Raw genomic sequence first — 24,752 nt, 5'->3', positions numbered from 1 at the left:
ATATGTAAATAATAAAACAGATTTTCTTTACAAAATCCCAATTACTTCATAACAATGATTATACAGAAGGCACCTTTACCTAACTGGTTTATACAAATAATAACACAATAACATTCAAAGAGTTCACCTCAATTTTCCAAATATAAGCTTAATGCATTAAAATACCAAAACACTTTTCTGTGGATACAGGAATAGAACTATTTTAGGTGATGAGGGCATAAATTTTTATTACCCTAGAAGAAAATATACTATAAATCAGGGGAAAAATTGAAACTAGGCATTAATACTGTCAATATAATGATCATAGTATCAAACTTACAATTTTCTCTGAAAGAAAGAATACCACTTTTCACACATCTAACATGTATCAGATCACTAGGATTGCTTAATCTTTTAGTTATAGTTTAATTTATGATGTTCTAAAGCCTGTAGCTATTTATGTGTTCAATAAAATGGATGGAGGAAGAGCAGGTGGAAACAATGGTTATTGATCCCATTGATTTTAAGATAAATTATGGAGACAGTATAATAAGCAAACTGTTGATTAGACAGAAGAAGAAGAGAAAACATATTTTTCCATTCGTAAAGTCATTGATCTAGGGGAAGCTTACAATGATGGGCTAAATTCTATTCATCCATGCTTAATCATGACAATGTATTTAGCAATCCTATGAAGCCAAAGGCTTGAGGACAATCTGTTCATTTGAAACAAACCTTCTAAAATTGGTGTCCATGGGGTTGAGACATAAGAAAACTCTATTTTTAGATTCTTCATTTCCAAAAACAATAATATTTTACCCTAAAACGTATGATATTCCAGGAAATTTCAACTTTAATTTTGGCTTTTATACCAAAAGTATTTATAATGTCAGTCTCTATGTGGTCTAAGTGTTTCAACATGGAAAATACTTTGTGTATTTATTTACACCTCTATTTATCCTAAAGGAATTAAATATATGGATCAAATAATATACTAGGATAAAAATAAAGTTGATGGAAGTAAGAACTATGAGGCAAAGGGGTAAAAATATGAGACAGAGCCAGAAGTAAAGTTAGTTCAAGAACCATGCACTCAAAATGTTAATTATTGCTGAGACAAGGAGAACATAATGACTTTTAAGCATCTTAGTTGCACAAAGTATTTTTTATTGTTCAAGAATAACATCTTTATTTCTTAAGAATAACAACTTTATTCCTTGCAGAAAGAAATGTGTTCCATGAGATCACTGGGAGAATGATATATGATGTAACACAACCAACAATATACTTAGTATACATTGTAATCTACTTTATAGGGCTGTTCTTTTTTGAAAGATGTCAGTATTACAAAATGAAGGCAAGCCAAAAGAAGATGAAATAAACATAATTTTCAGCAAAAGAATAGGTAGAAAATGCAAAAATAACATTTGATATGATCAGGGCTTATTTATGTTAACACAATATTTTCTATGACTTAATAACATCAAATACTAGAAACATACACAAATAGACAAATGGTTTTTAAAATATTTTGAGCAGGTGCTGTGGCATAGTACACTAAGAGCCCACCTTTGGCACGAACATCCCATATAGGTGCTGGTTCCTTTCAGGGTGCTACTCCTCTGAACCAGCTCCCTGCTTATGGTATGGGAAAGCAGTGGAAGATGGTCTAAGTACTTGGGCCCCTGCACCCACATGCAGGAATGGGAAGAAACTCCTGACTTCTGGCTCCAGATCGGCCCAGCTCTGGCCCAGCTCTGGAGTAAACCAGTGAGCAGAGGGAAGACCTTTCTCTCTGTCTCTCCCTCTCTGTCTGTAATTCTGCCACTCAAATGAATAAACCTATAAAAAATATTTTGAACTAAACAAGAAAATTCTATGAAGCCTTTTAATTTCCTTTACTTATTATTTATTTGAAAGGCAGAGACAGAGACAGGAAGACAGAAAAAGAAAGACACAAAGAAACAGAGAGAAAGAAAGAAGAAAGATTCTCCATCCACTGGTTTACTCCCCAAATACCTGCAGGATCTAAGCCTGAGCTAGGCCAAAATCGGAAGCCTGGGACTCAGTGTGAGCCTCACATGAGGTATCTGGGATCATAATATCTGATCCATCACCTGCAGTCTCCCAGCATGCACATTAGCAGGAATCGGAGGTAGATCTGAGACCTGAACTTAGGCACTGTGATTTGGCATGCAGGCATCCCAGTGTCTTTTTTTTTTTTTTTTTTTTTTTTGACAGGCAGAGTTAGACAGTGAGAGAGAGAGACAGAGAGACAGAGAGAAAGGTCTTCCTTTTTTCCATTGGTTCAACCCCCAAATGGCCACTAGGTGGGCATGTTGCGGCTGGCGCGCTGTGCCCATCTGAAGCCAGAAGCCAGGTGCTTCCTCCTGGTCTCCCATGCGGGTGCAGGGCCCAAGCACTTGGGCCATCCTCCACTGCCTTCCCGGGCCACAGCAGAGAGCTGGACTGGAGGAGGAGCAACTGGGACTAGAACCCCGGGGTGCTGGCGCCACAGGTGGAGGATTAGCCTAGTGAGATGGGGCGCCGGCCTTTTGTTGTTGTTGTTGTTGTTTTCCAAATAGTGTCTTACCTGCTGTGCCAAATACCCATCATGCAAGGAAGCTTTGAAAGTACTTTCACTGAATAAATGAGCCCAATAATTAACTTGCATGAAGAAAAAATTCTCATAAAAAGTTATTTTCACATTTTTCTTGGATTTAAATATACAGTACATCTAAGCACAGAATCTGAAAAAAAAAAACTGTTTAGCTTACATATCAGAGAATGTGCAAAATCTCTGTTTACTAAGCATCATTTACAATTCTTATCTAATGAAGTTCAGGGCTATGTACTGGAGTGCAGCAAATTAAGAGGTGTCCTATGAAAATGCCAGAGTGGGGCAACCTTGAAGATTTGTGCAGATTTACACAAGAGAGGAACACTTAAGATCTGAAGAATGAGTAAATGCTGGACAGATATAAATGGGAGAGAAGAGGATTCCAAGACAGGAAGAAGTATAGAAATCAGATTTTAAAAAAGGCATAGAACATTTAAGTAATTCACTGTGGCTGGAGGGTACTTTTTGGGGGGTGCTTTTTGGGACGACAGGGAGACCAAAGAAAGGCATAGTCCAGATTATCCAGGCCTTTACACATTACATGAAGGTTTGCTACTTTTTCCTGAGATCAGTGAGGAGCCACCCAGTGGCTCTAATGAAGAGATAGTATCAAGCTTGCAATAGAAAAGTTTCCCTGGCAGTCATATAAAGAATGGTCTGGAAAGGGGTAAAAGTAGTTAAAGAAAAATACATCAAGGCACCTTAGTAATCCAAATCAGACATCATAAAGAGGAGCAGATCCACTGAACAGATATTTGGAAATGTAATTGAATTTGTTAAGTGGTTGGGGGGAGGTGAGTGGGAAGAAATGGCATAAAGGATGGTCAAGCTTCTGATGTAGACAAGTAGAAGGGAGATATTATCAATGTCTTCCCAACAGAGAAAATATGGAAAGTTTGAAAAAGGAATGGGAACTTCAGTTTGTGGAATATTGAGTTTGGAAGACACCCTGAGAAATGTCCAGAAAAATATTGATGTATGAACCTGGCACTCAGCAAAGAGCTTTACAATGAGGATTGAGATTTGGATGTCATTGATATAGATGACTGAGAAAATTCCAGTTTAAAATGACAAATACACGCCGCGGCTCACTAGGCTAATCCTCTGCCTAGCGGCGCCGGCACACCGGGTTCTAGTCCCGGTCAGAGCGCCGGATTCTGTCCCGGTTGCCCCTCTTCCAGGCCAGCCCTCTGCTGTGGCCAGGGAGTGCAGTGGAGGATGGCCCAGGTGCTTGGGCCCTGCACCCCATGGGGAGACCAGGAAAAGCACCTGGCTCCTGGCTCCTGCTACCGGATCAGCGCGGTGCGCCGGCTGCAGCGTGCAGGCCGCGGCGGCCATTGGAGGGTGAACCAACGGCAAAAAGGAAGACCTTTCTCTCTGTCTCTCTCTCTCTCACTATCCACTCTGCCTGTCAAAAAAAAAATAAAATAAAATAAAATAAAATGACAAATACACTATTCCTCTTGATATTTGAATGGAAATTACAATATAAAATCCAAAGATGGAAATCTACCTGCAACAATGAAGAGACAGTTAAGGATTACTAGGAGATAAGATATTTCAGCATGATAGAATGTATTGGGAAGTGTGTTGATGGATGAACTAAAGCAAAACAAATGTGGCTCAGAATCCCTTAAGAGGGCTAGAGTATTGTAGGTGACATGGACAATAGTATGGTCACTGGGATCTTGAGAGTCACTGAATTTAAAATTTTCAGTCATAATGGAAGCTGAGGAAGGCAAGACAGCCAAAAAAATGAAATGAGGTGGTAACAATAGATCTGGAAATAAAACAAAAGGGGAAGCATATCCAAAACAACTCATAATTATACTTGTGATATTGTCATAAAGGCAAGCAGACATAAGTCAATGTCTAAGTTATTTTGTTATAAGAATAAAAGCAAGTTACAAAATCAACACACAAAAATCAATATCATTTGTATACATAAACAATGGCATGGCTGAGAGAGAACATGTAAGATCAGTCCCATTCACAATAGCTAGAAAAACTTTAAAATACCTTGGGATAAATTTAACCAAACACGTGAAAGAACTCTACAATGAAAAATACAAAACATTAAGGAAAGAAATAGAATAAAACACAAAAAAGAATGGAAAAATCTTGCATGTTAATGGATTGGAAGAATAAATTTCATCCAAATATCCACAAGCAATTAACAGATTCAGTGGGATCCCAATAAAATACCAAAAATGTTCTTCTCAAATCTAAAAAAATGACTCTGAAAGACCCCAAATAGTTAAAGCAATCCAAAAAAATAAAAATAAAGCTGCAGGCAAGAAAATAACAGTTTTCAAGACATATTAAAAGCCAGTTATTAACAAAACAGCTTGGTACTGGCACAAGAATAGACCTGTGGAACAATGGACTTGATTAGAGACCCCAGAAATTAATCCATGCATCTACAACCAACTAATCTTTGACAAACAAGCTAAAATCAATCACTGGAAAACAGACAGTCTCTTCAACAAATGGTGTTGGGAAAATTGGATCTCTGCAAGCAGAACTATGAAACAAAACCCATAACTTAAACCATAACATACATAAACCATAACATAGAGAAAAATCAACTCACAGTGGATCAGGGATCTAGACAGAAGACCTGAAATAATCAATGGGAAAACACAGGAGAAACACTGCAAGACATTGGCATAGGCAAAGACTTCTTGGATAAGACCTCAGAAGCACAGGCAATAAAGACAAAAATAGACAAATAGGATTATATCAAGCTAAGAAGCTTCTGCTCAGCAAAGGAAACACTCAATAAAGTAAAGTTAGGCAACAGCAGAATGGGAGAAAATATTTCAAACTGTACATCTGATAAAGGAACAATTCCCAGGATATATAAAGGGCTCAAGAAACTCAACAACAACAAAACAAACAATCCAGTTAAGAAATGCCCTAAGGATATGAATAGGCATTTTTTTCAAATGATGAAATACAAACGGCCAACAGACACATGAAAAGATGCTCAGGCTCACTAGCCATCAGGGAAATGCCACTAATAACCACAATGAGGTCTCACCTCACCCCAGTTAGAATGGCTATCAAAAATCCAAAAAGTAAGTGCTAGTGAAGAGACGGGGAAAATGTACCTGAATACACTGTTGGTGAGAGTGTAAAGTAGTACAACCATTATGGAGGCAGTATGGAGATTCTGCAGAAATGTGAAAATAGACCTACTATATGACCCAGCCTTCCCAGTACTGGGAATTTATCTAAAGGAAATGAAATCAGCAAATGAGAGTTATCTGTATATCCATATCTAAAGCAGCTCAACTGACAATGGCTAAGATATGAAATCAACCCAAATATCCATCAATTGAGGACTATATAAAGAAATTGTAATATATATGCATGATGGAATTCTACTCAGCCATTAAAAAAAAGAATGAAATCCTCTCTTTCACAACAAAATGAATGCAAGTGGAGACCACTATGCTTAGTGAAATAAGCCAGTGCCAAAAAGACAAATATATTTCCCATGTTTTGTCATAATTAATATATGAAGAACAAAAGTTATAATGTATATGAGTGAAATTGACATCCTGGGATTTGAATATTGTCTATAGCCCTTAGTCAATGCTCCGAAGTAACAGTGAGTTTTACTGACTACTTGTTGAATTCTTTATTTAATGGAGGTTTAAGCTTGTGATTATAAAATAAATTGAAAAAATGTCAATGTGAAGATTAACATATATATATAAGCAAATGTATAGTATATATAGTATAATATATATAGTGTATTTATTAGTATACTATATAAACACCTATATATGAAATGAAGGATGAGGAAGGGTTGGAGTGAGAGAAGTCTTGTGGGAACTATCATTATGTTCTTAAAACTGTATGTATGAATACATTAAAAGTGTTCCTTTTATATGTTTTTTAAATTAAAAAGAATTAAAGAAAAGAAACAGAAAAGCAAAACAATTTTTTGAAATAAAAACTAAATTCGGGGCCAGTGCCTTGGTGCAGTAGGTTAATCCTCTGCCTGAGGTACTGGCATCCCATATGGGTGTTGGTTCGAGTCCTGGCCTCCTGTCTTCCAATCCAGTTCTCTGCTATTGCTTGGGAAAGTAGTACAAGATGGCTCAAGTCCTTGGGCACCTGCACCCATGCAGGAGACCAGGAAGGACATGGCTCCTGGCTTCAGATTGGCACAGCTCCGGCCGTTGCAGCCATCTGGGGAGTGAACCTCTCACTGTCTGTTACTCTACCTCTCAAATAAATAAATAAAGTCTTTAAAAAAAATAAAAACTAAATGAGTACAAATAGGACCAAATACATGAGTAATCACCCACCATTTTGATAATAGTTCATTGTGGTTTTAATTTGCATTTCCCTGATGATAGGAGCTATTGAGCACCTCTTCCTATGCCTACTGACTATTTCTATGTCATCTATATAAGTACTTTGCAGATTTTTAAGTTTGTCATTTGGTTTTTACTTTTGACTTGAGTTCCTTATATCTTTTGGATATTAATCCGTTATTAGACATATGGTTTGCAAATACTTCTCCCATTCTGTAGGTTGCCTTTCCATTTTGGTGAATTTTTCATTACTGTGCAGAAACTAGTTTGATGTAATCTCACTTGTTTATTGTTACCTTTGTTGTCTGCATTTTTGGTGTCACATCCAAAAATGTCATAGCCGACACCAATGCCAAGGAACTTTTTCCCTTAGGTTCACTTTGTTTTCAGGTCTTATGTTTAAGTCTTGAATCCAATTTGAATTTATTTTTGATGACACAATATTTTTTTCACAGGGTTTTAAATATTCCTTTCAATAATATTGCTGATTTACCTGATATAATTACAGTACAGGAATCCATCATTGTATTTGATTGGTTCATATTTTCTGTCTATATTTGACAATCTTTCAGTAGTACTCATTTACAAACTAAACAAGAGTAAATGGAAAATCATCCCATTCTTGCCTCTTCCTTCAAATGTCCATTCCTCTTTAATCCACTTCAATTTTTTTTGTTTTGTTTTTCATTCTCCATAGTGTTCAGATAGTTGACTTCAATAGTGTCATGGGTTGAATTATGCCCCCCCACACAAATTCATATGTTGAATTCATAGCCTCCATTATTTTAGAACATGCCCTTATTTGAAATTACTGCAATTACAGATACAATTAGTTAGCAAGGAGTCGTACTAGAGTAGAATGGATCTGACCCAAAGTGACTGGTGCCCTTATAAATAGAGGAAATTGGGACACAGAGTCCTACACATAAAGGATGTCACATGAAGAGGAAAGAAAGAACAGTGTGATGCCCTACAAGCCAAGTTTGATGGCAAACTACCAGAAAATAGGAAAATGCCTTGGAAGAGATTCTTTCTCACAGTCCTCAGTGGAAACTAACTCTGCTGATGCTCTGATCTTGAATTTTAAGTCTCCAGAACTACAAGAGATTGAATCATCATTGTCTAAGGCACCCATTCCATGAAACATTATCAAAGCTTCCATCAAAAACTACTGCAACAAGTTCTTCAAAAAGTTCATGGAAATAGAATTAAGAGCAAAAATTCCCTTGAAATTCATGTGCAGAGCTCTTCTAAAAGTTCATGTAAAATACATATTAAGACAAAAGCACCAGTAAATTTCAAAAGCAGTTTGCATCAAAATAGACCTACGGCTTAATTCTATTTCCCCATGAAGTTTTTGAAGTACTGTCATAATGTGATGTGGCTAGAGCTAACAAAGTGCATTTGATTCACAGCTGACTCCACCAAATCAGGAGGGAAACTTTTGGTTTTCTATAGAATGAATTTATATTCTCTCTATAACCATATTTTTATCTGTAAAATAGGGATAATATTTCATAGCATTGTAAAGCACTTAGAAAACAACATTGCAGGGCCAGTGCTGTGACATAGCAGGTATAGCCACCACCTGCAGTGCCAGCATCCCATATGGGTGCTGGTTGGAGTCCTGGCTTCTCTGCTTCTCATCCAGCTCTCTGCTATGATCTGGGAAAACAGTGGAAGATGGCCCAAGTCCTTGGGTCCGTGCTCATGGCTTCAGATCAGTGCAGCTCCAGATATTGTGGACATCTAGGGGAGTAAACCAGCAGATGGATGACCTCTCTTTCTCTGCTTCTGCCTCTCTGTAACTCTGCCTTTCAAATAAATAAATAAATCTTTAAAAAAGGAAAAAAGAAGCAAACACCTGCAACATTGTATTTTTGTACAAACTCTGTTGCAGTCACTCTTTGGTATATCATCAAACAAAACAGATACAAATGTTTACCTTTGAGATTTATATTGTAGTGAGTGACAAGATGTCTATAATAAAGTGAATTAGTAATTTACATTGTATGTCTGTCAACAAGTCCACTGAAGAAAAGTAAAGCAGAGATTGTGGACAGATAAGGCCAGGATTGGCAATTTTAATAGTTATCTAGAGAGGCATTACTGAGGGAGGTATTGGGGCAAGCCATCTGCACACCTGTTCAAAGAGCATTCCAGGTATACAGAACAGCAAGCGCAAAGGCCCTGAGGCTGGAATCTTCCCAGTATATTCACAGAACAGCAAGGTAGGCAGTGTAACTAGAGCAGAGTGGATGAGGTGGAAGGCAGCAGTAAATGATTCAGAGGGTTACAAAGGACCACATTGTGTACGTCCTTGAAAGGCTTTGACCTGCACCCGAGTGACCTGTAAAGTTATTGTAGATGTTGAGCACAGAAGTGAAATGTTCTGAGGCACATTTTCATAGGATTACCCTGGCCACTGTGTCGTTGTTTGATAATTGTAGGGGTTAAGAGAGAGAGAGAGAGAGAGAATAGAGGCAGGGAGACCAGGTAGGAGATCATTGCTGAAATCTGTTTTGAGATCATGCTGGCTCTGACCAGGTTGGCTGTTGAAGGAGGTGAAGCATGGAGACTACAGGTAATCCTTGACATATTTTCCTGATGGGTCAAACCTGACATTTGAAAGGCAGAGAAGCATCAAGGATGACTCTGAGGTTAGGATGCACTATGGTTTGAGTGTATCTCCCAAAAGTTCATCAGTTAGAACTTTGATTTGTCAATGTGGTGGAGGAGCTCCTTTATAAATCCTGTAACACTTCATTCAACAAAGTGGTAGCTGTTGAGACTCTGTCAATAGATAAATGTTGATGGATTAAATGTACTCTTTCCTTCACCCCAAAACCTTGTCCTCATTTTGATTTGACATCAGGGACAGCGACCAAGCTTTCAGCAACATTTTTGCATTAACCAACCGGTGAAGTCTGTTGGAATAATGGTTTAGGGATGGAAAGAACAGAGTTGTTACTGTTGTTCTTTCTCTTACTTTATTATTATCATTATTATTGTTCAAATGGAAGTAACATCATCTATCCTTCCCCTTTATCCATATTCCTGTCTTCTAACAGATTCTCTTTTTAAAGACTTCCTTTATTTGAAAGGCAGAGTTACAGAGAAATAGAGAGAGAGAGACAGTGAGACAGAGAGATCTCCCATCCGCTGGTTCATAGAGAGACAGTGAGACAGAGATATCTCCCATCCGCTGGTTAATTCCCCAAATGGCCGCAACGGGCAGGGCTGAGCCAGACCAAAGCCAGAAACCAGAAGCTTCTACCAGATCTCCCATGTGGGTTCAGCAACCCAAGCACTTGGGCTATCTTCCACTGATTTCTCAGGCACATTAACAGGGAGCTGGATTGGAAGTAGAGCAGCAGGAATTAGAACTGTCATTCATATGGAATGCCAGTGTCTCAGGGAGCAGCCCAATCGACTAGGCAACAATGTCGGCCCCTCTCTTTTTCCTAGCAGATAATAAGCAATTGCGCAGCCATCCCATGATTTGATAACAAACTACACCTAGCTGACCCTTTTTCCTGCTGTAATATAAGCAGAGAAGAGAAGGAGGTGGATACTTAGCATGCCTCACTATCCTGGGCACCTGCCCTGACCTCCCACAATGCCCCCACTTTAAACTGCATTTTCTTCTTTTGTAAATGTCACTATTCTTTGCTATTTCTCATCTTAGCCAGTTTTCTTGTACTTACTCCAATTTCCATTAAACCTCCCACCAACTCTTCCCCACTAACAATATCTGCTCTCATTTTTGTGATTTCTACAATTTTTCGACACCAGAGTCTATCTTCCTGCCTTATCCAGAGTTTTCCTCCTTGCTATAGGAAAAAGTCATATGACATCTCTGGGTCTGGAATGAGGTGACATGATCTCTAAAGATACTTTCAGCTTTACTTCTGATCTAAATGACTATATTTAGCTATTCAGTGGTTTTTCATGTGTGGCAAGTCTTCATTTTCTACCTAAGTTGCTTTCAAATCTATCATTTCCAAGGTCCTGAATACATTGTTTCATTATTATTTCTTAGGTCAAGCTAAATACTTAATGTTTGTCATAGACATTATGTGTTTTTTTAAAGACTGTACCTAACATCAGCACAGAAAATAATGGAAGGAACATATTTTAAATTTAAGAAAATCCACCCCTTTTGCATATTTCTTTAACATGATTTAAGACTTAGGGTTTTCCTTGAGAAAGCCGTGTTTGAAAAGTTTTGTTAATACTAATGACAAGTAGCTAAAGCTGAGACAGCTTTGCGCTTTCATTGTCTCAGGCACACTCTTCAAGTTTCCATCTTCATGTCTTCATTGTGGTGTCTTCCCCTTTGACCTGCTTTTTCATGTAATTGCCAATTTTCATTGATTAATGAGAACCTAAGGGTGACAGGAGAAAACAATCCAGCTCAACTGACTGTCCCCTTTACCTACAAATAAATGCAGTGGTTTTTTATTTCTGGATTTCAGACTAAGCTGATAACACTGAAAAATCCAAAAATGTCTTTTAAAATTTTTTATTCAGCAAAGATTCCAATCGATTTTTGAAACATATTAGACATTTCACTCACTGAGGACAAGAGAAGTAATTCCAAAACATTCTTAACAGTCTTAAACTGATTTTTGTTTTTCATAGCAAAAGGATAGAAAGGGAATAATCTACTCAAAAAGATGTTTCTATAATAGAAATTATGCATCTAGATTGGTTAGATGTTAAAGAAACTCTCACACACATACATATATAATTATTTTAAAATATTCCAACCATACAATTAAATTTTACATAACACATTATGGCTATAAATGGGTTCTTGAATACAATAGCTATTTCTAGCTATTATTAGCAATGGAGCTAGATGTCACATTATTCGATGCTGGCTTATAAATTTAGCTTTGTAAAAGTTCAGAAGAAATGAATCCTGCCTGGCCACCTCTGCCCAGAAGACATGTTATCTTGCCTGAGTGCCACAATAATGAGACATCTCCCTCTCCTTTGAGCTCAACCGGAACTTACCTTGTACCCTTCTAATTTCTGATGCCTCCTGTGAGAGTCTCCCCTATCAATCATTCTATATTTTGGGGAGAAAATGAGGAGCCAAAATAAATAAATAAGCACTATAGTGTAATGGAGAAAAAAAAAAAAAAACTATGATCCTTGATTCTAACAAATCTAGCCTTATCTCATTTCATGTATTTGTTTACCATGTGACAGTGGACGGTTGCTTTAACATCTCTGAGTCTTAGTTCTTCTATACAGCAGAGATGGTGACAGCTCTTTCACAGGGTACCATGAAGATCAACGTGGTTAAGATCACAAAGATTGTAAAGCACCTAGCACATAGAGGCACTTGACTAAAAGATATTTTCCCTTCCTCTATTCTAGCATAGCTTTCGCAGTCCAATCCCGCATGACAGTTGGTTGAACACAGGTCTGTTAGAAGGCTACACGCTTTTGAAGGCAAAGTCTTGCTCACCTTGGTACTTTCTGCACAATTTAAGGTAGCAAATTTCATATTCTGGAGGCACAGGAAGTGCATATTGAGGACTGAACCAGGATCAGTTCTGGGTTGTGGATTTGGGGCTCTCTCCTCTCAAGAGCTATGGCTCAGGCCACATTGGCTGAGACAGTACACTGTATTTTAAATCAGGTTGCACAAAATGCAACTACTTTCGTAAATTTGTTGGCAACTTATCAGAACACTGTACCACTTTTCCATATTTCACTATTGAAACTGCTGTCGGAGCATCAGCCTTATCTGAAGAGGCAAAGCTGAATTCACTACACCATGGTGGAGAAACAACACGTTATTCTGGAAACAGCAGAATCAAGAAATATGGGTCATCCCTGACTACCAGGAGACTTTCAGCAAGCACTCATGCTCACTAAGCCTCAAATGGGAACAAATAGAGAGTGAGGGATATTTTGATTGAAAGCTCTTGGGTGGATAAGGAAAGTGATGCCCTGGACCAGACTTTGACCACTGCAAGGCAGCATGCAGATACAAAGTCTAGAAAGCCATTCACTTTTAGTCATGTTGAGCTCTTCCTTTGTCACAGTCCAAATTTTTACTGTGATTCCCTGTTCTGGCAACTGACTGACTCTGATGTTTATAAATTTAGTTCAACTCAGCAGGAAAGCACTGTGGGTATGCGTGTGTGTGTGTGAGTCCATGTACCTCTCTGTTTTTTCCTCTTTATGTCAAGGGGCTATGATGCAACAGGTACACGCTCTCATGAATCCACAGTGCTTTGTACAGCACATGCAGAGTAAAGCACAGGGTTTTTCTATCTGTATGCAGCAGGACCTGCACCTATTCCCTTCCTATCTGATGCACAGAACAGCACTGCACAACCAGCTGTTTTTGGCTTTGGCTTATGTGTCATAACTTCTTAGGCAAAATATTTCGAGGACACAGCCCAACCTAAACAATAGAAAATTATCCCCTGAATGAACCGGAGCAGCCTAAGAGACAAGTTCTCATCCACAGTCCTTTCCATTCAAGTAGAATCTTTGTTTCTAGATCATTTGAATTAAGGAAATTGAGAGGAAGAGGAGGCAAATGGGCTGCTACAGACTGCATGTAGAAGATCGAACCTTCCCAAACTTCTGGAAGAAATCGTCTTGTGCACGGGCCAAGGCATCCTCATCAATGTACACAGCTGGCCTCTTGGCCATGAGGAAGTACTGCACCTTCCTGAGACTCCAGCCCATCACATATTGGAGCCAGCCACACACGGCGGCAGTGGAGCGGCCCACTCCAGCGTTGCAGTGGACATAGACGGTGTGTCCGTTCTCCAGAAGGGCATGAAGGAGACAGACGGCTTGTGGCAGCATCTGTACTCGGCCTAGGATGGAGAAAGCACAGCACAAACAGGTGAATAAGGAAACTGCCCCCGTGGTTGCCAGTTTCTTTGCCAGTGCATGGAGAAATCCCAGACCCACTCACAGGGTGAGCCCAGGACGTGAACATTTGCTCCATCCTTTGTTTGGAAGGAAAACATGAGACGATCTGAGAGGCAATGGCTGTGCTCTGAACCTTCCCCAGAGATGGCTGCTCCTTTGAGTGACTTTGCTACTGATGCAAATTTCCCTCCAAAAAATGTCAATACCACCTATCATCAGAAGACTGGATGCTTACAACTGTCCCAAGAGCTTGCAGAGATTGGGCTGAGATTGAGGTAATGTTATAGAAAACTTGTCAGGTCCTGTCACCTGAATTTCATTTAATCTGAAAAACCTTCAAAAAACAAAACAAAACAAAAAATAGTAAAACACACACACAAAAAAAGGGATCAGTCTTGGTCACTGGTTAGACAAATGAAACTTGAAGTTTAAATATGTTAATTTTAAAAAGTTAAAATTCAGTCCAATGGGATGGTTGACTACATGTGGGCTAACTGATCATTCATTTATCCTGTCATTATGCAATGAGTACTAACTATGACTGAATCTCTAAGTTATTGGTTAATTATGATTATGGTCATGACAGCTTCATGACTGTTATTTTGATTATTATTCAAATGCTTTCCCATCCCACAGAGGGGGTGTGCCATGCCCTGCTGAGTGTTGACAGAACCAGATCCTCTTCCTCCAGCAGACCAGAGGAGCCCCTCCCGCCAGTGATCTCTGTATTTCAGGTTCCCTGGAATTCTTCAGCTCCCAGGCTCTCGGTACAGAGATAGCTCAGGAGTTGGGAGTTTTGGTGTCTGGTGGGAACCAGAGTAAACTGCTGCAAAAGGAAAGAAGGAAAATCCACAGTCCTGCATTACAATCGCATGCCTATGAGGAGCCCACTCTGCCCTGCCCAACACCCTGTCAACAGTCCTACAGGGACACAGGGCCCCCCAAGGTTCCTCCAAGGACCCCACAGAAGGGCCCTCTTTGCCTTTATGCTACCATCCTAGCTAGATGACTGAAAGGACAGGAAAAGCTGTCCCCGTGTGAGCTCAACTATGAATTTTCACTGAGACCCACAATTCTCACATGTGAGTCATTCGAGTAAGTCTAGACCTCCCTCCTCAGGCGTTCTCTCTTAAAATGCAAGTGCCCCTGCAGGGGCCAACACACATTGAGATTGGGCATCAACACCTTAGAAGAACATAGTTTACTGCAGACCCTGTGGTGGCTTGAAGGCCATCTCAATCATTGTCTACCCGGCTCCCCATGCTCTCAGAGAAGAGTTAGAATAATATTCTACTCTTGCTCTCAGGCTCTGTTCATCCTTCTAACAAGAGATCTAAAGCTACAGACAGGGCATACCTGGTGGCTCCTGAGCCCCATCACTCTCTACTTCCTGCTGCCTTACTCATGCTTCCTGCATGGTCTCTGAGGTTATCTGAGTCAAAGACACAGCAGCTTCTATTTATTTTAACTTCTCATAGTCCAAACAGAGCCAGGAAATCTAACTCACCTGAATCCCCATGTCTGGTCACCAGGTTCTCTGACATTACGGTGAGGGGGCCTGCCGCATCAATCCTTGATGTTGTCGTAGAGACACAAAAATATCTCTGGAGCAGCAACAAGGTGTGGACCTGAGACATGCCAATGAGGTAGCCATGGCCAGTCTTGAGAACAGCACTGTGTGTTCAGTCCACCCTTTGAGCCGGGGAGCAGCGGAGGCAAAACCTCCAAGGAATTCTTTCTTTACGCTGTTGAGGAGGCTGAAGCCTACCCAGCTGCACCACATTTATTCTGTGGCAGGGCTATGAGCAGTTTATTCCAAGAATGCTGAGTGGAAAAGACCCCACTGATAGCTCTGAGAAGGGTGGGTTCTTGCTACCTCCACCACAACTGGGATCACCTGACAAGTTCCATACGATGGTTGCCACCTGATACTGTACACCTTGGCAGAAACTAATGAAGAATATGCAATGTGGGGCTTGGCCACATGCTCAACATACGAATGGAATGCAGTGGCCATTGCAGCAGGAACTGCCAGGTGCTCAACCTGCCCAGCGTAAGTGTATCCAGGCTGCCAAACACAGCTAACACAGGTCACGATCCCTTTTCCAGACCTGCTTTCCAGACAGAGGTGTCCCAATGACACGTCAAACAATGCAGTCCCTTCCCTTTTCATTTTTATCTGTAAAAGACTCTTAAGGCGTCATATACACATTCTAGAAGTTAAAAAGGCATAGGTGTTAGCTTGAGGTTTTCTGATCAACGATCTCACATCCTTCTGCCAGGCATTTGTCAGTGGCCACAGGGAAAGCACCAAAGATTCCCAGCTACACATGAGTTTGACTCATCAGAATGCAGTCACCTATGAGTGGTCTTCTCCCAGGACACGTAATATAAAGGGGCACCAGAGAAGTAGTCAGACCAGGGTGTCCACCTGTCTTGCCTGGCCTCAGCTGGAGCCTTTGGTCTACGCATTTTGCACAAAATAAGTCATTTTTCAGCCACTTCTTACCTATGAGGTCAGTGACATTGTTGTCCTCAGTGTACATATGAAGGAACTGAGGCAGAGAGATGTATCCAGTGTTGTTCTCTAAGTGGCCACTGCAATCCAGCCTGTTGGACTCCAAAGTCCCCGGTTTTAACTGCTCCATTATGGTCCTTCCCTAACCAGCCTGATCAATGGTCCTTTCCGCACCTTTCTTGTCAGTCTGAATTCTCAGCTAATCCTCTATATCCCACTTTCCTGGTTGTGCTGTGCCCCTTGTGAGAGTGCTACCTCCTTATGGTTTACGCCTGTACCTCTACACTAGGTTAGCTCCCTGTAACAATAGCCCATCTCCCTCTGCTTTAAAGCCCATACCAGGAAGGATAAGCTGAAAGGTAACCCCCCAATGAATGAAAAGAGGGTCTCTAAGACCACATTTCCTATCCAATAGAGCCAGTTCAACTAGAGTAGCTGATTTTTATCTTTCCTATTGATAGGCTTTAAATAGAATGTAATTTGATTCCAAAAATTCCATCCTTAAAAACAGTAAAACCAAGTCCAGCACTGTGGTGTGGCGAGTAAAGCCGCTGCCTGCAGTGCCAGCATCCCATATGGGCACCGGTTTGAGACCCAGCTGCTCCACTTCCAATTCAGATCTCTGCTATGGCCTGGGAAAGCAGTAGCTGATGGCCCAAGTGCTTGGAGCCCTGCACCCACATGGGAAACCTGGAAGAATCTCCTGGCTCCTGGCTTCGGATCAGCCCAACTCCAGCTTTTGCAGCCATTTGGGGAACGAACTAGCAGACTGAAGACCCTTCCCTCTCTCTCTGCCTCTCTGTAACTCTGCCTTTCAGATAAATAAATAAATCTTTAAAATCTTTAAAAATAATATATAAAAAAGTAAAATCTCAGGACAAGATAGAAACCCAGATCTTTTAATCATGAAAAATATTGCAAATTTTAAATTGCTGGCAACTAAGTTAAAACATGTAAACCCCATACAGGTCAAACAAAACACTCTAAAGTCTGTGGTTCTTATTTTGAAATTTAAAACAGGCCCTGGGTCTCAGTTGCTCAATAAGCATTCATTAAATGCAGGAATGAAAACAAAACAGAGGCAGGTGTTGTGGGGCAGCATGTTAAGCCCACACTTGGGATGCCCATTTATATTACTGGAGTGCCAGTTCAAGCCCTGGCTCTTCTGTTTCCAATCTAGCCTCCTGCCAGTACACCTAGGAAAGCAGCAGATGATACCTCTAGTGACTTGAGTACCTACCCAGGTAGACCTGGTAGAATTCCAGGCTCATGACTTCAGTCCTTCCTAACTGCAAATGTTAGTGCATTGGAGGAGTGATCCAGCAAATGGAAGACCTCTCACTCTCCTTCTTTCCTCACTCCTTCTATGTTCTTCTCCCTCTCCCTCCTGCTCTCCATCTGTCACTCTGCCTTTCAAACAAATACATAAATCTTTTAAAACAAAGAAAAAAAAACACCAACAACAAAAGCCAATAATGTCTATTGGACTTGAGACACTACTAGCTCCCACTTGCCTAACTTGTGGTCCATCCCTGCTTCAGATTAATCCAACACTAGAATGATTAAAACCACTCTGCAAATCACCACTGAGTAAGCCAAGGTGGTAAGAGATGGAGGAAAAGAGTGTTTGTCAGGTACATGGGGACAGCCTGAGGGTTCAAAAGGCCTGAAAGCCATGCTTTGTGTAAAGTTTGACCCTGAAAGAAATAACTCAAGGCACAATTTTCAATCTCTCTCTAATCTCTCTCTTTCTGTCTCTCGCTCTCTCACTCTCTCATGCTTTCTCTGTCTCTGTCTCTCTCTCACACACACACACACACACAAACACACACACACACATCTTTCTTATTTCAGGGGCATATATAAAGCTGAATATATTAACATTTTATTTGTGCATATCTTATTTTCCATCTTTGGAGTGTTAAGATAGACAAGGTCAATTTAATCCGTAATGCAGCCTCAACTTTGTGATACTGAAAGTCATTTCACACTAATTATCTTACTTAATTATCTTACTCTACTGTTCCAAGCTGCAAGGTACAAAGTACTTTCCCCATTTTCCCAGTGCAGGAACTAGCCTTCCCGTACCACAGTTACCAATGGTTACAAAGTTCAAGTCCAGGTGTTCTAGCTCTACCATCAGTGACTTTGTAGATCGTGGGGCTAAGTTCAGTCTGTCAGAGAGGTCAACATTCAATCTGAATAATTTCTATGCCAAGGAAATTTTAACAAGATTTGTTTTGTTCTGTTTAGCTGAGTGCTGGATTTGAGTGATCCTTATCTCCCAGGTCAAAGACACAAACCAAAAATTTTGAAGAAAAGGTGAAAAAGAAATCTCAGCCACCTCATCTGCATATGACACAGTGTACAGGAGTAAGGATCGATAGCATGATCGACTAGAACAGGCCTGTAACAACCAGTCGTGACAGTCAAGCCTACAGACTGTCTTCCTCTCCCGATGTTATCCAACAGCATTATGCAGCAGCTCACAACACTTTCAATGGATTTTTCTCTGGAGTTCTAAAACTATTCAGCTGAATTAATCCATACTTCCTCGTGATAATACTGTGAGCCACACAGATTGATCTGTTGGTGAGAAGGTCCTACACTCCTCCCCACCACCGCTCGCTAACGATTAACCCTTTGGCTACTGCCACAGCTTAGGCTGCACCAAAGAAAAGCTTTCTTTAACCAGAGAGTCTGATGTTTCTCAACTTCCATTGCTGTCGTCAGCTTTTATAGCCCGCTATCTGAGCTGCAGTTCCTGTCGCCATCGGAGATGTGTCATTGCTACACTACACTAAACAGCAGCAACTGGGATCTGGTGACCCAGTGACACCTCCCCCAAGAAGAAAAGGTTTAACTCAGCTACAATGGACCTTGGGGTGGGGGTACACTATTTCTGTAGGCTTCTGCAGACCCCTAAACTTCCAAGCAAATTGCCTGTCAGTCAGCAGAACCTTCAGGTAATCAGTGCCTGGGAGGGAACGGGAAGCACAGCATAGCACAGTCAGTAGCTCAACTTCTCCCAGCCTCATCTCCCATAATAACTGTGCTATCAGATCAGAGTCAAAGAAGCTAAAGTCAAAACACCCTCTGGAAGCTACAATCATGGAATCCTGGAATCCTAACTCTCTTGAAACTAGAGAAACAAGCTGGACATGGTAAATATAACTTACGTTCAACGAGTGGTCTTCAGGGCAAAACTTTTTTTTCTTCCTTGAAAAAAATGACAGGACTCTAAAGGGGAAATTAAACTTCCTTGGATCAGGTTAGAGAAGAGTTACCAAACTGTAAATTACTACTCCTGCTTTCAGAACCAAAAACTATGCCCCATCCACCATGACAGTTCATTCAGACAGAGACTAGAAGGACTACCTGAGATGTTATATGGGGCCAAGGCTGCCTCTGCATAGGTTCCCTGTGATACTCAAGGTATTGTGGGAACCATTGCCTTCTGAGAGAGAAACCACCATCCCTGAAACTCATGACTTTGTGTAACTTGAGTTGATCATGAACCTGAGTTCCTGAGACCCTGTGGGTCTCTGCATCTGCAACACCCTGCATCTGGCTGCCAGCTGGGAGATCTATGCCATGCCACTCCATACCCTGGTCTCCTATTCAAGGTTACTTAACTGTTTATACCTCAGTCTTTCTCTGCAAAATGAAGATAACTACAATATATGTCTGGAGTCTTGTTAAGAGAATTAAATAAGTTAATGACTGTAAATTGCTGAGCAGAGTGTTTGATGCACACTGTGTGTTTGGGCAAAAGAGCTGATGTTAGACCTGCTTCCTGCTAGGCACTCCTGTCTTCCTTCTTTCCCCCAGACCAGCAGGTTGCACACTCCCTCAGCCAGTGCCATTTCCACAGCTCTCTGCTGCCCCCTGCTGATGCAGGGTTGATACTATTGGTGTAACTTGCTTCTTTGCTTAGGTAGCTTTGTTTTTGTTTTTGTTTGATAAGCACCCTGTTCTAAAACAGGTGGAATTATGCACCATTCCTTTAAGATCTCACATCTCTGTGCCTTGGCCAGTGCTACTTCTTCCATCCCAAATGCCTCCCTCCTTCCACATACACCTGTCAAGGCTATGGCCACCTCAAATGCTCTAGCATGCATGTAGCATCTCTATGTTCCTCCCATGTACTGCACGTTAAGCACTCCCTCCCTCTGCCAAAAGCATGTTAGTCATTCCTCTCACATTCGTTTTGGGCTTGTTTTACTGCATCCTACCAGTAGATCAAAACTATGCCGTCTTTGATTCTGCTTCCCTGGCAACACCCGCCACACTCTATATCCCCTCTCACAAAGCCATGATAAGCAAGCACCTGTGCAGTAAATGAATTCTCACTCTCACCCCCCTGCCTGGGCTGCAATATCCCATATTACCTCCCACTTCGATTAGTGTGCTCAGCTCCTAACTGGCCTCCCAGCTCCACCTCCAATCCATTTGCTACATGCAAAGTGCACTTTTAAAGAAAAAAAAAAAAATGGACCTCAGCATTTCCCAACCTCCCAACCACTCTACTGCCTCTCCTTGCTCTAGAGTAAAGTCTAAAGCATTGATTGTGGGCCAAATCCTGCAAGATACTCTTCCCTTGCTCTTTCATCAGCAGCCACATTAGTCTTCTAGTTCCTGCAACACTTGGTGCTGTCTCCTGCTTAGGGATTCTTCTGTGTAGGCCTGGGGCACATTCTCCCACCTCATTCTTCCCCGGAGCTCCCTTAATTCTTAGCTCAAATATCACTTCCCAAGAAAATCTTCCCTGACCTCTCCCTAAGTCCAATTGCTTGTTCATCCTCCCATAGCAATATCTACATATCTTCTAACAAAAAACCTCAACATAGCTTTAAATTTGTGTTTTTAGTCATTTGCCTAGCACTTGCAATATCTGTAGGACCATAAACTCCACAAGGAGAACAAGTGTGCCTGTCTTTTTTACCCTCATGTTTCCAGCCAACAGCATAACGCCATGCAGATAACAGATACACAATAAATATGCTGAAGAATAAAAATCAAAGCCACATTAAACAGATGCTCAGTCAAACCATCAAAAGGCACGTGTAAAATACACTAAATCTAAAGCCTTATACTTCCTTACATTTATTCCATGTCTGCTTTTCATGTTTCGGACCCTTAATTTATATAGATGGATTGATCAATGCCAATCAAATGATAGGCAAACAGCAGAAGTTTCTCTGAAACACACGAGCAAGGGGCTAGAATGATTCTTTCAATCCTTACCTTCGGTGCTCATATCTGGTGTTGGCATCCAGATGTAGACCAAGCCCTCTTCCTTATACAGCTTAATCATGGTGTCTGGAGTCATGGGTTCTGAGTAGCGGTTACAGCCTGAGGAGTTCTGGACAATATCCCATTCAGTCTGGAAATTCATTATAGCTGTAACGCCCAATTCATGCTTCAGTTTGATGGTTACATGTTCCACTTGGCGAGGGCAGCTCCCCAGCCAGAGATTTGGTAGAATTCTAATGAGAACATATGGGGTTAACTATTATTATCATTCTAATTTGAGGTCTAAGGAGCTGCATAAAATATGTAGTGTTAAAATGCAATTAACCTTTAAATCTGGCATAAGAAAAGCTGGATGTTTAAGAATATGAGAACTGGTATTATTATTATTAAAAGAAAAAAGGGTACTGGTTTGCTGTTTTGGGGAAAATACATAATTCAATTAGCTAGAATGACAGGGGTATTAGCCAACCAAATCTAGCAATATGTTAAAATAAGTCCACCAAGTTGTGCTTCTTCCATGAACGCATTCATTACAAAGCCGATCGATATATTTCAGATACTAATAAATTATAGGTGAAAACGCCTATATTAATACATTCTGAAAAACATTGGCTAAATTCATCAGCCATTCCTATTTAAAATGCTATATAAAAATCACGAAGAGAATGAGGCATTTTAAATATGCTACAGACCAGAAAATCACAAACAATAAACTTCTTCTAAATAAAAATCAAAAATCAAAATTAATTCCACTAGGACACAGCATTCTTCATGTTTCAACTGATGCTACAATGTAAGAAAGTGAAGAGCAATGTTAATATCAATAAAAAAGAAAAAATGTAAAGATTCTATATCTAAAAATCTCTAAGGCTGAGCTGTATACTCAGTTTCTGATTCAACATATCTAAGTTGACGGTCCAAGAATTTGGGTTTGTAACAAATTTTTATGACACTAACACTAGTTCAAAGGTCAAACCTTGAGAATCACTTCCCTAAGAGATTAAATTCAAAAAGCTATATAAAGTATTGAAATTACTAAGATATCTGAATGAGGGAAAATATACAAAAATCAGATAGCTTTTCTTTATACTTCCAATAGTCAGAAAGAAATGGAATGAAGAAAAAGGGGAAAAAAAGACTTTGTTCAAAAATAATAACAAAGCCATAAAACATTTAGGAATAAATTTAATCAGGATTACCAATGACATATTACTGGAGGACATCAAAAACAGCAGCAATAAAAAAACGGAGACATATCATGCTGTTTAAGTGGAGGACTTACTACATGAAATGTAAACGTCACAAAAATGTAAATATTTCGCAAGTTAATAGACATTTAATGCACATTACTATAATTTATTGCATATGGCATCCATCATCTTATTTACTATTTCACTTGTATATATACCTTACAGAAAACCAGCTGATACTACATTTCAATCACTGCTGGAATCACATCACATAAATGTGATACAGGGCATTTAGACAGTAGTTATTAGGGAAATACCCTGTACTAGTGATAGTCATTAATACTCTGAAATATTCCTTGCTAAGCCTGAAGGTCTAAACTTTCCATCTACATCAGAGTTAGTATGGTCGTGTGACTCGCTTTTTGTCAACAGAATGTGAGCTAAAGTGACGTGTGCCACTTCCAGATGGACACATTTAAGTTGTAAGCATGACTCTCTGTGGTCTTTCTCCCTGCTGCAGGATCATCAAAGCACAGCAGATGCCAAGCTTCTGGAAGTTTAAAGCAACCTGAACATCAACCTGCCTCAGGGAGGACCATCTGCGTTAAGCTTATTTGGACATCACTTGTTACCACAGCACAGTCTGCCTTGATCTGACTAATACAATGCCTAAATCATTAATTGCTGAAAATGTCTAATATTCAGGATGGGGACTAAACAAAGGGACTACACTTTCATTAAGTTCCTTTTATATTGAGTTTAAAGCAGTGATCTCACTGAGGGCAATTTTGCCTCCCGAGGGATATTTGACAATTAAATTAACTATGGAGACATTTTTTACTGTCACACAGGTGGTGCTATTAGAATTTTTTTTAGATTTATTTATTTAGTTGAAAGTCAGAGTTACACAGAGAGTTACACAGAGTTACACAGAAAGAGAGGCAGAGAGAGAGAGAGAGAGAGAGAGAGAGAGGTCTTCCATCCACTGGTTCACTCCCCAGATGGCCACATCGCTCGGAGCTGCACCAATCCGAAGCCAGAAGCTTCTTCTGGGTCTCCCACGTGGGTGCAGGGGTCTAAACATTTAGGCCATCTCTACTGCTATCCCAGGCCATAGCAGAGAGCCAGATTGGAAATGGAGCAGCAGGGACTTGAACCAGCACCCAAATGGGATGCTGGGACTGCAAGCAGCGGCTTTACCCGCTACACCACAGCACCGGCCCCTAGAATTTAATAGATTAAGATAAAGGATGTCGCTAGGCATTCAACAATGCACATCACAACCCTCCATGACAAAGAATGACCTAGTCCGAAATATGAGCAATGCCAAGGTTAAGAAGCTCAGTGTAGGAGAATAAAAGGGGTACAGAACTCCTTACCATGTGTAGGGAGGAAGGAATGTGAAGCAGGAGAGAGACCAACCTATCTGGCTCAGAGAGTTTATGGATCATTAGTCATACTGTTCTGATAATAATACCAAAGACCATATCATATTTTAAAATATGAATGTATGTATGTACTAAATGGAGATACAGAGAATAGCCAAAACCTAGTATTGGATATCTGAACAGCACTATACATTTTTAGCGTGGTATAACGGAAAAGGCACTGAATACAAGGCAGAAAAACTGGGTTCAGTGCCAATCATAGCACTTGGAAATAACTGTCTGATGTTGGGTGAAGTTTCTAACCATCTCTATGCCTTTTGTATACTCATCCTGAGAATGTGTCTAAACATAACTAATTCACAGGCATTTTGAAAGGAGCCAATACAAATAAATAACAGATAGAATAGCACTGGCAGGAATGAATGAACAATAAACATAGGTGGAACACATATCTAGTTATAATTGACTTCTGGCAGTAATTGAGTCTGTTCTATGTTGCAATGACTGTTCAGTTAGTTTCCATTGTTCTGTATATCCTTCATTTGAGTGATGCAGGAT

The 24,752-nt window shown here is 40.3% G+C and overlaps 1 protein-coding gene across 6 annotated transcripts in view; it reads right to left on the bottom strand.

Annotated features, from left to right (window-relative positions):
• Nucleotides 1-24,752, bottom strand: part of EPM2A (EPM2A glucan phosphatase, laforin) — a 286,591-nt gene that overhangs the window by 158,856 nt on the left and 102,983 nt on the right. For 3 of the 6 annotated variants that reach the window (XM_051855292.3, XM_002714860.6, XM_051855293.3), the window contains exons 3-4: nt 21,608-21,849; nt 11,440-13,784 (exon numbers count right to left, since the gene is read on the bottom strand). The exons of 2 other annotated variants lie outside the window; for them this stretch is intronic. In XM_051855292.3, coding sequence (XP_051711252.2) covers nt 13,507-13,784; nt 21,608-21,849 — 520 coding nt within the window. In that variant the 3' untranslated portion in view covers nt 11,440-13,506. Of the gene's footprint in view, nt 1-11,439; nt 13,785-21,607; nt 21,850-24,752 lie in introns of those variants that run through there. One more of the 6 variants, XM_051855294.3, reaches the window with a different exon arrangement.

This window comes from Oryctolagus cuniculus, chromosome 5 (assembly GCF_051225735.1).
Source record: "Oryctolagus cuniculus isolate XC-2025 breed Fujian yellow rabbit chromosome 5, ASM5122573v1, whole genome shotgun sequence".
Lineage (NCBI taxonomy): Eukaryota > Metazoa > Chordata > Mammalia > Lagomorpha > Leporidae > Oryctolagus > Oryctolagus cuniculus.
Note: the sequence above shows the minus strand (reverse complement) of the source record. Positions and strands in the feature narration are given on the sequence as shown.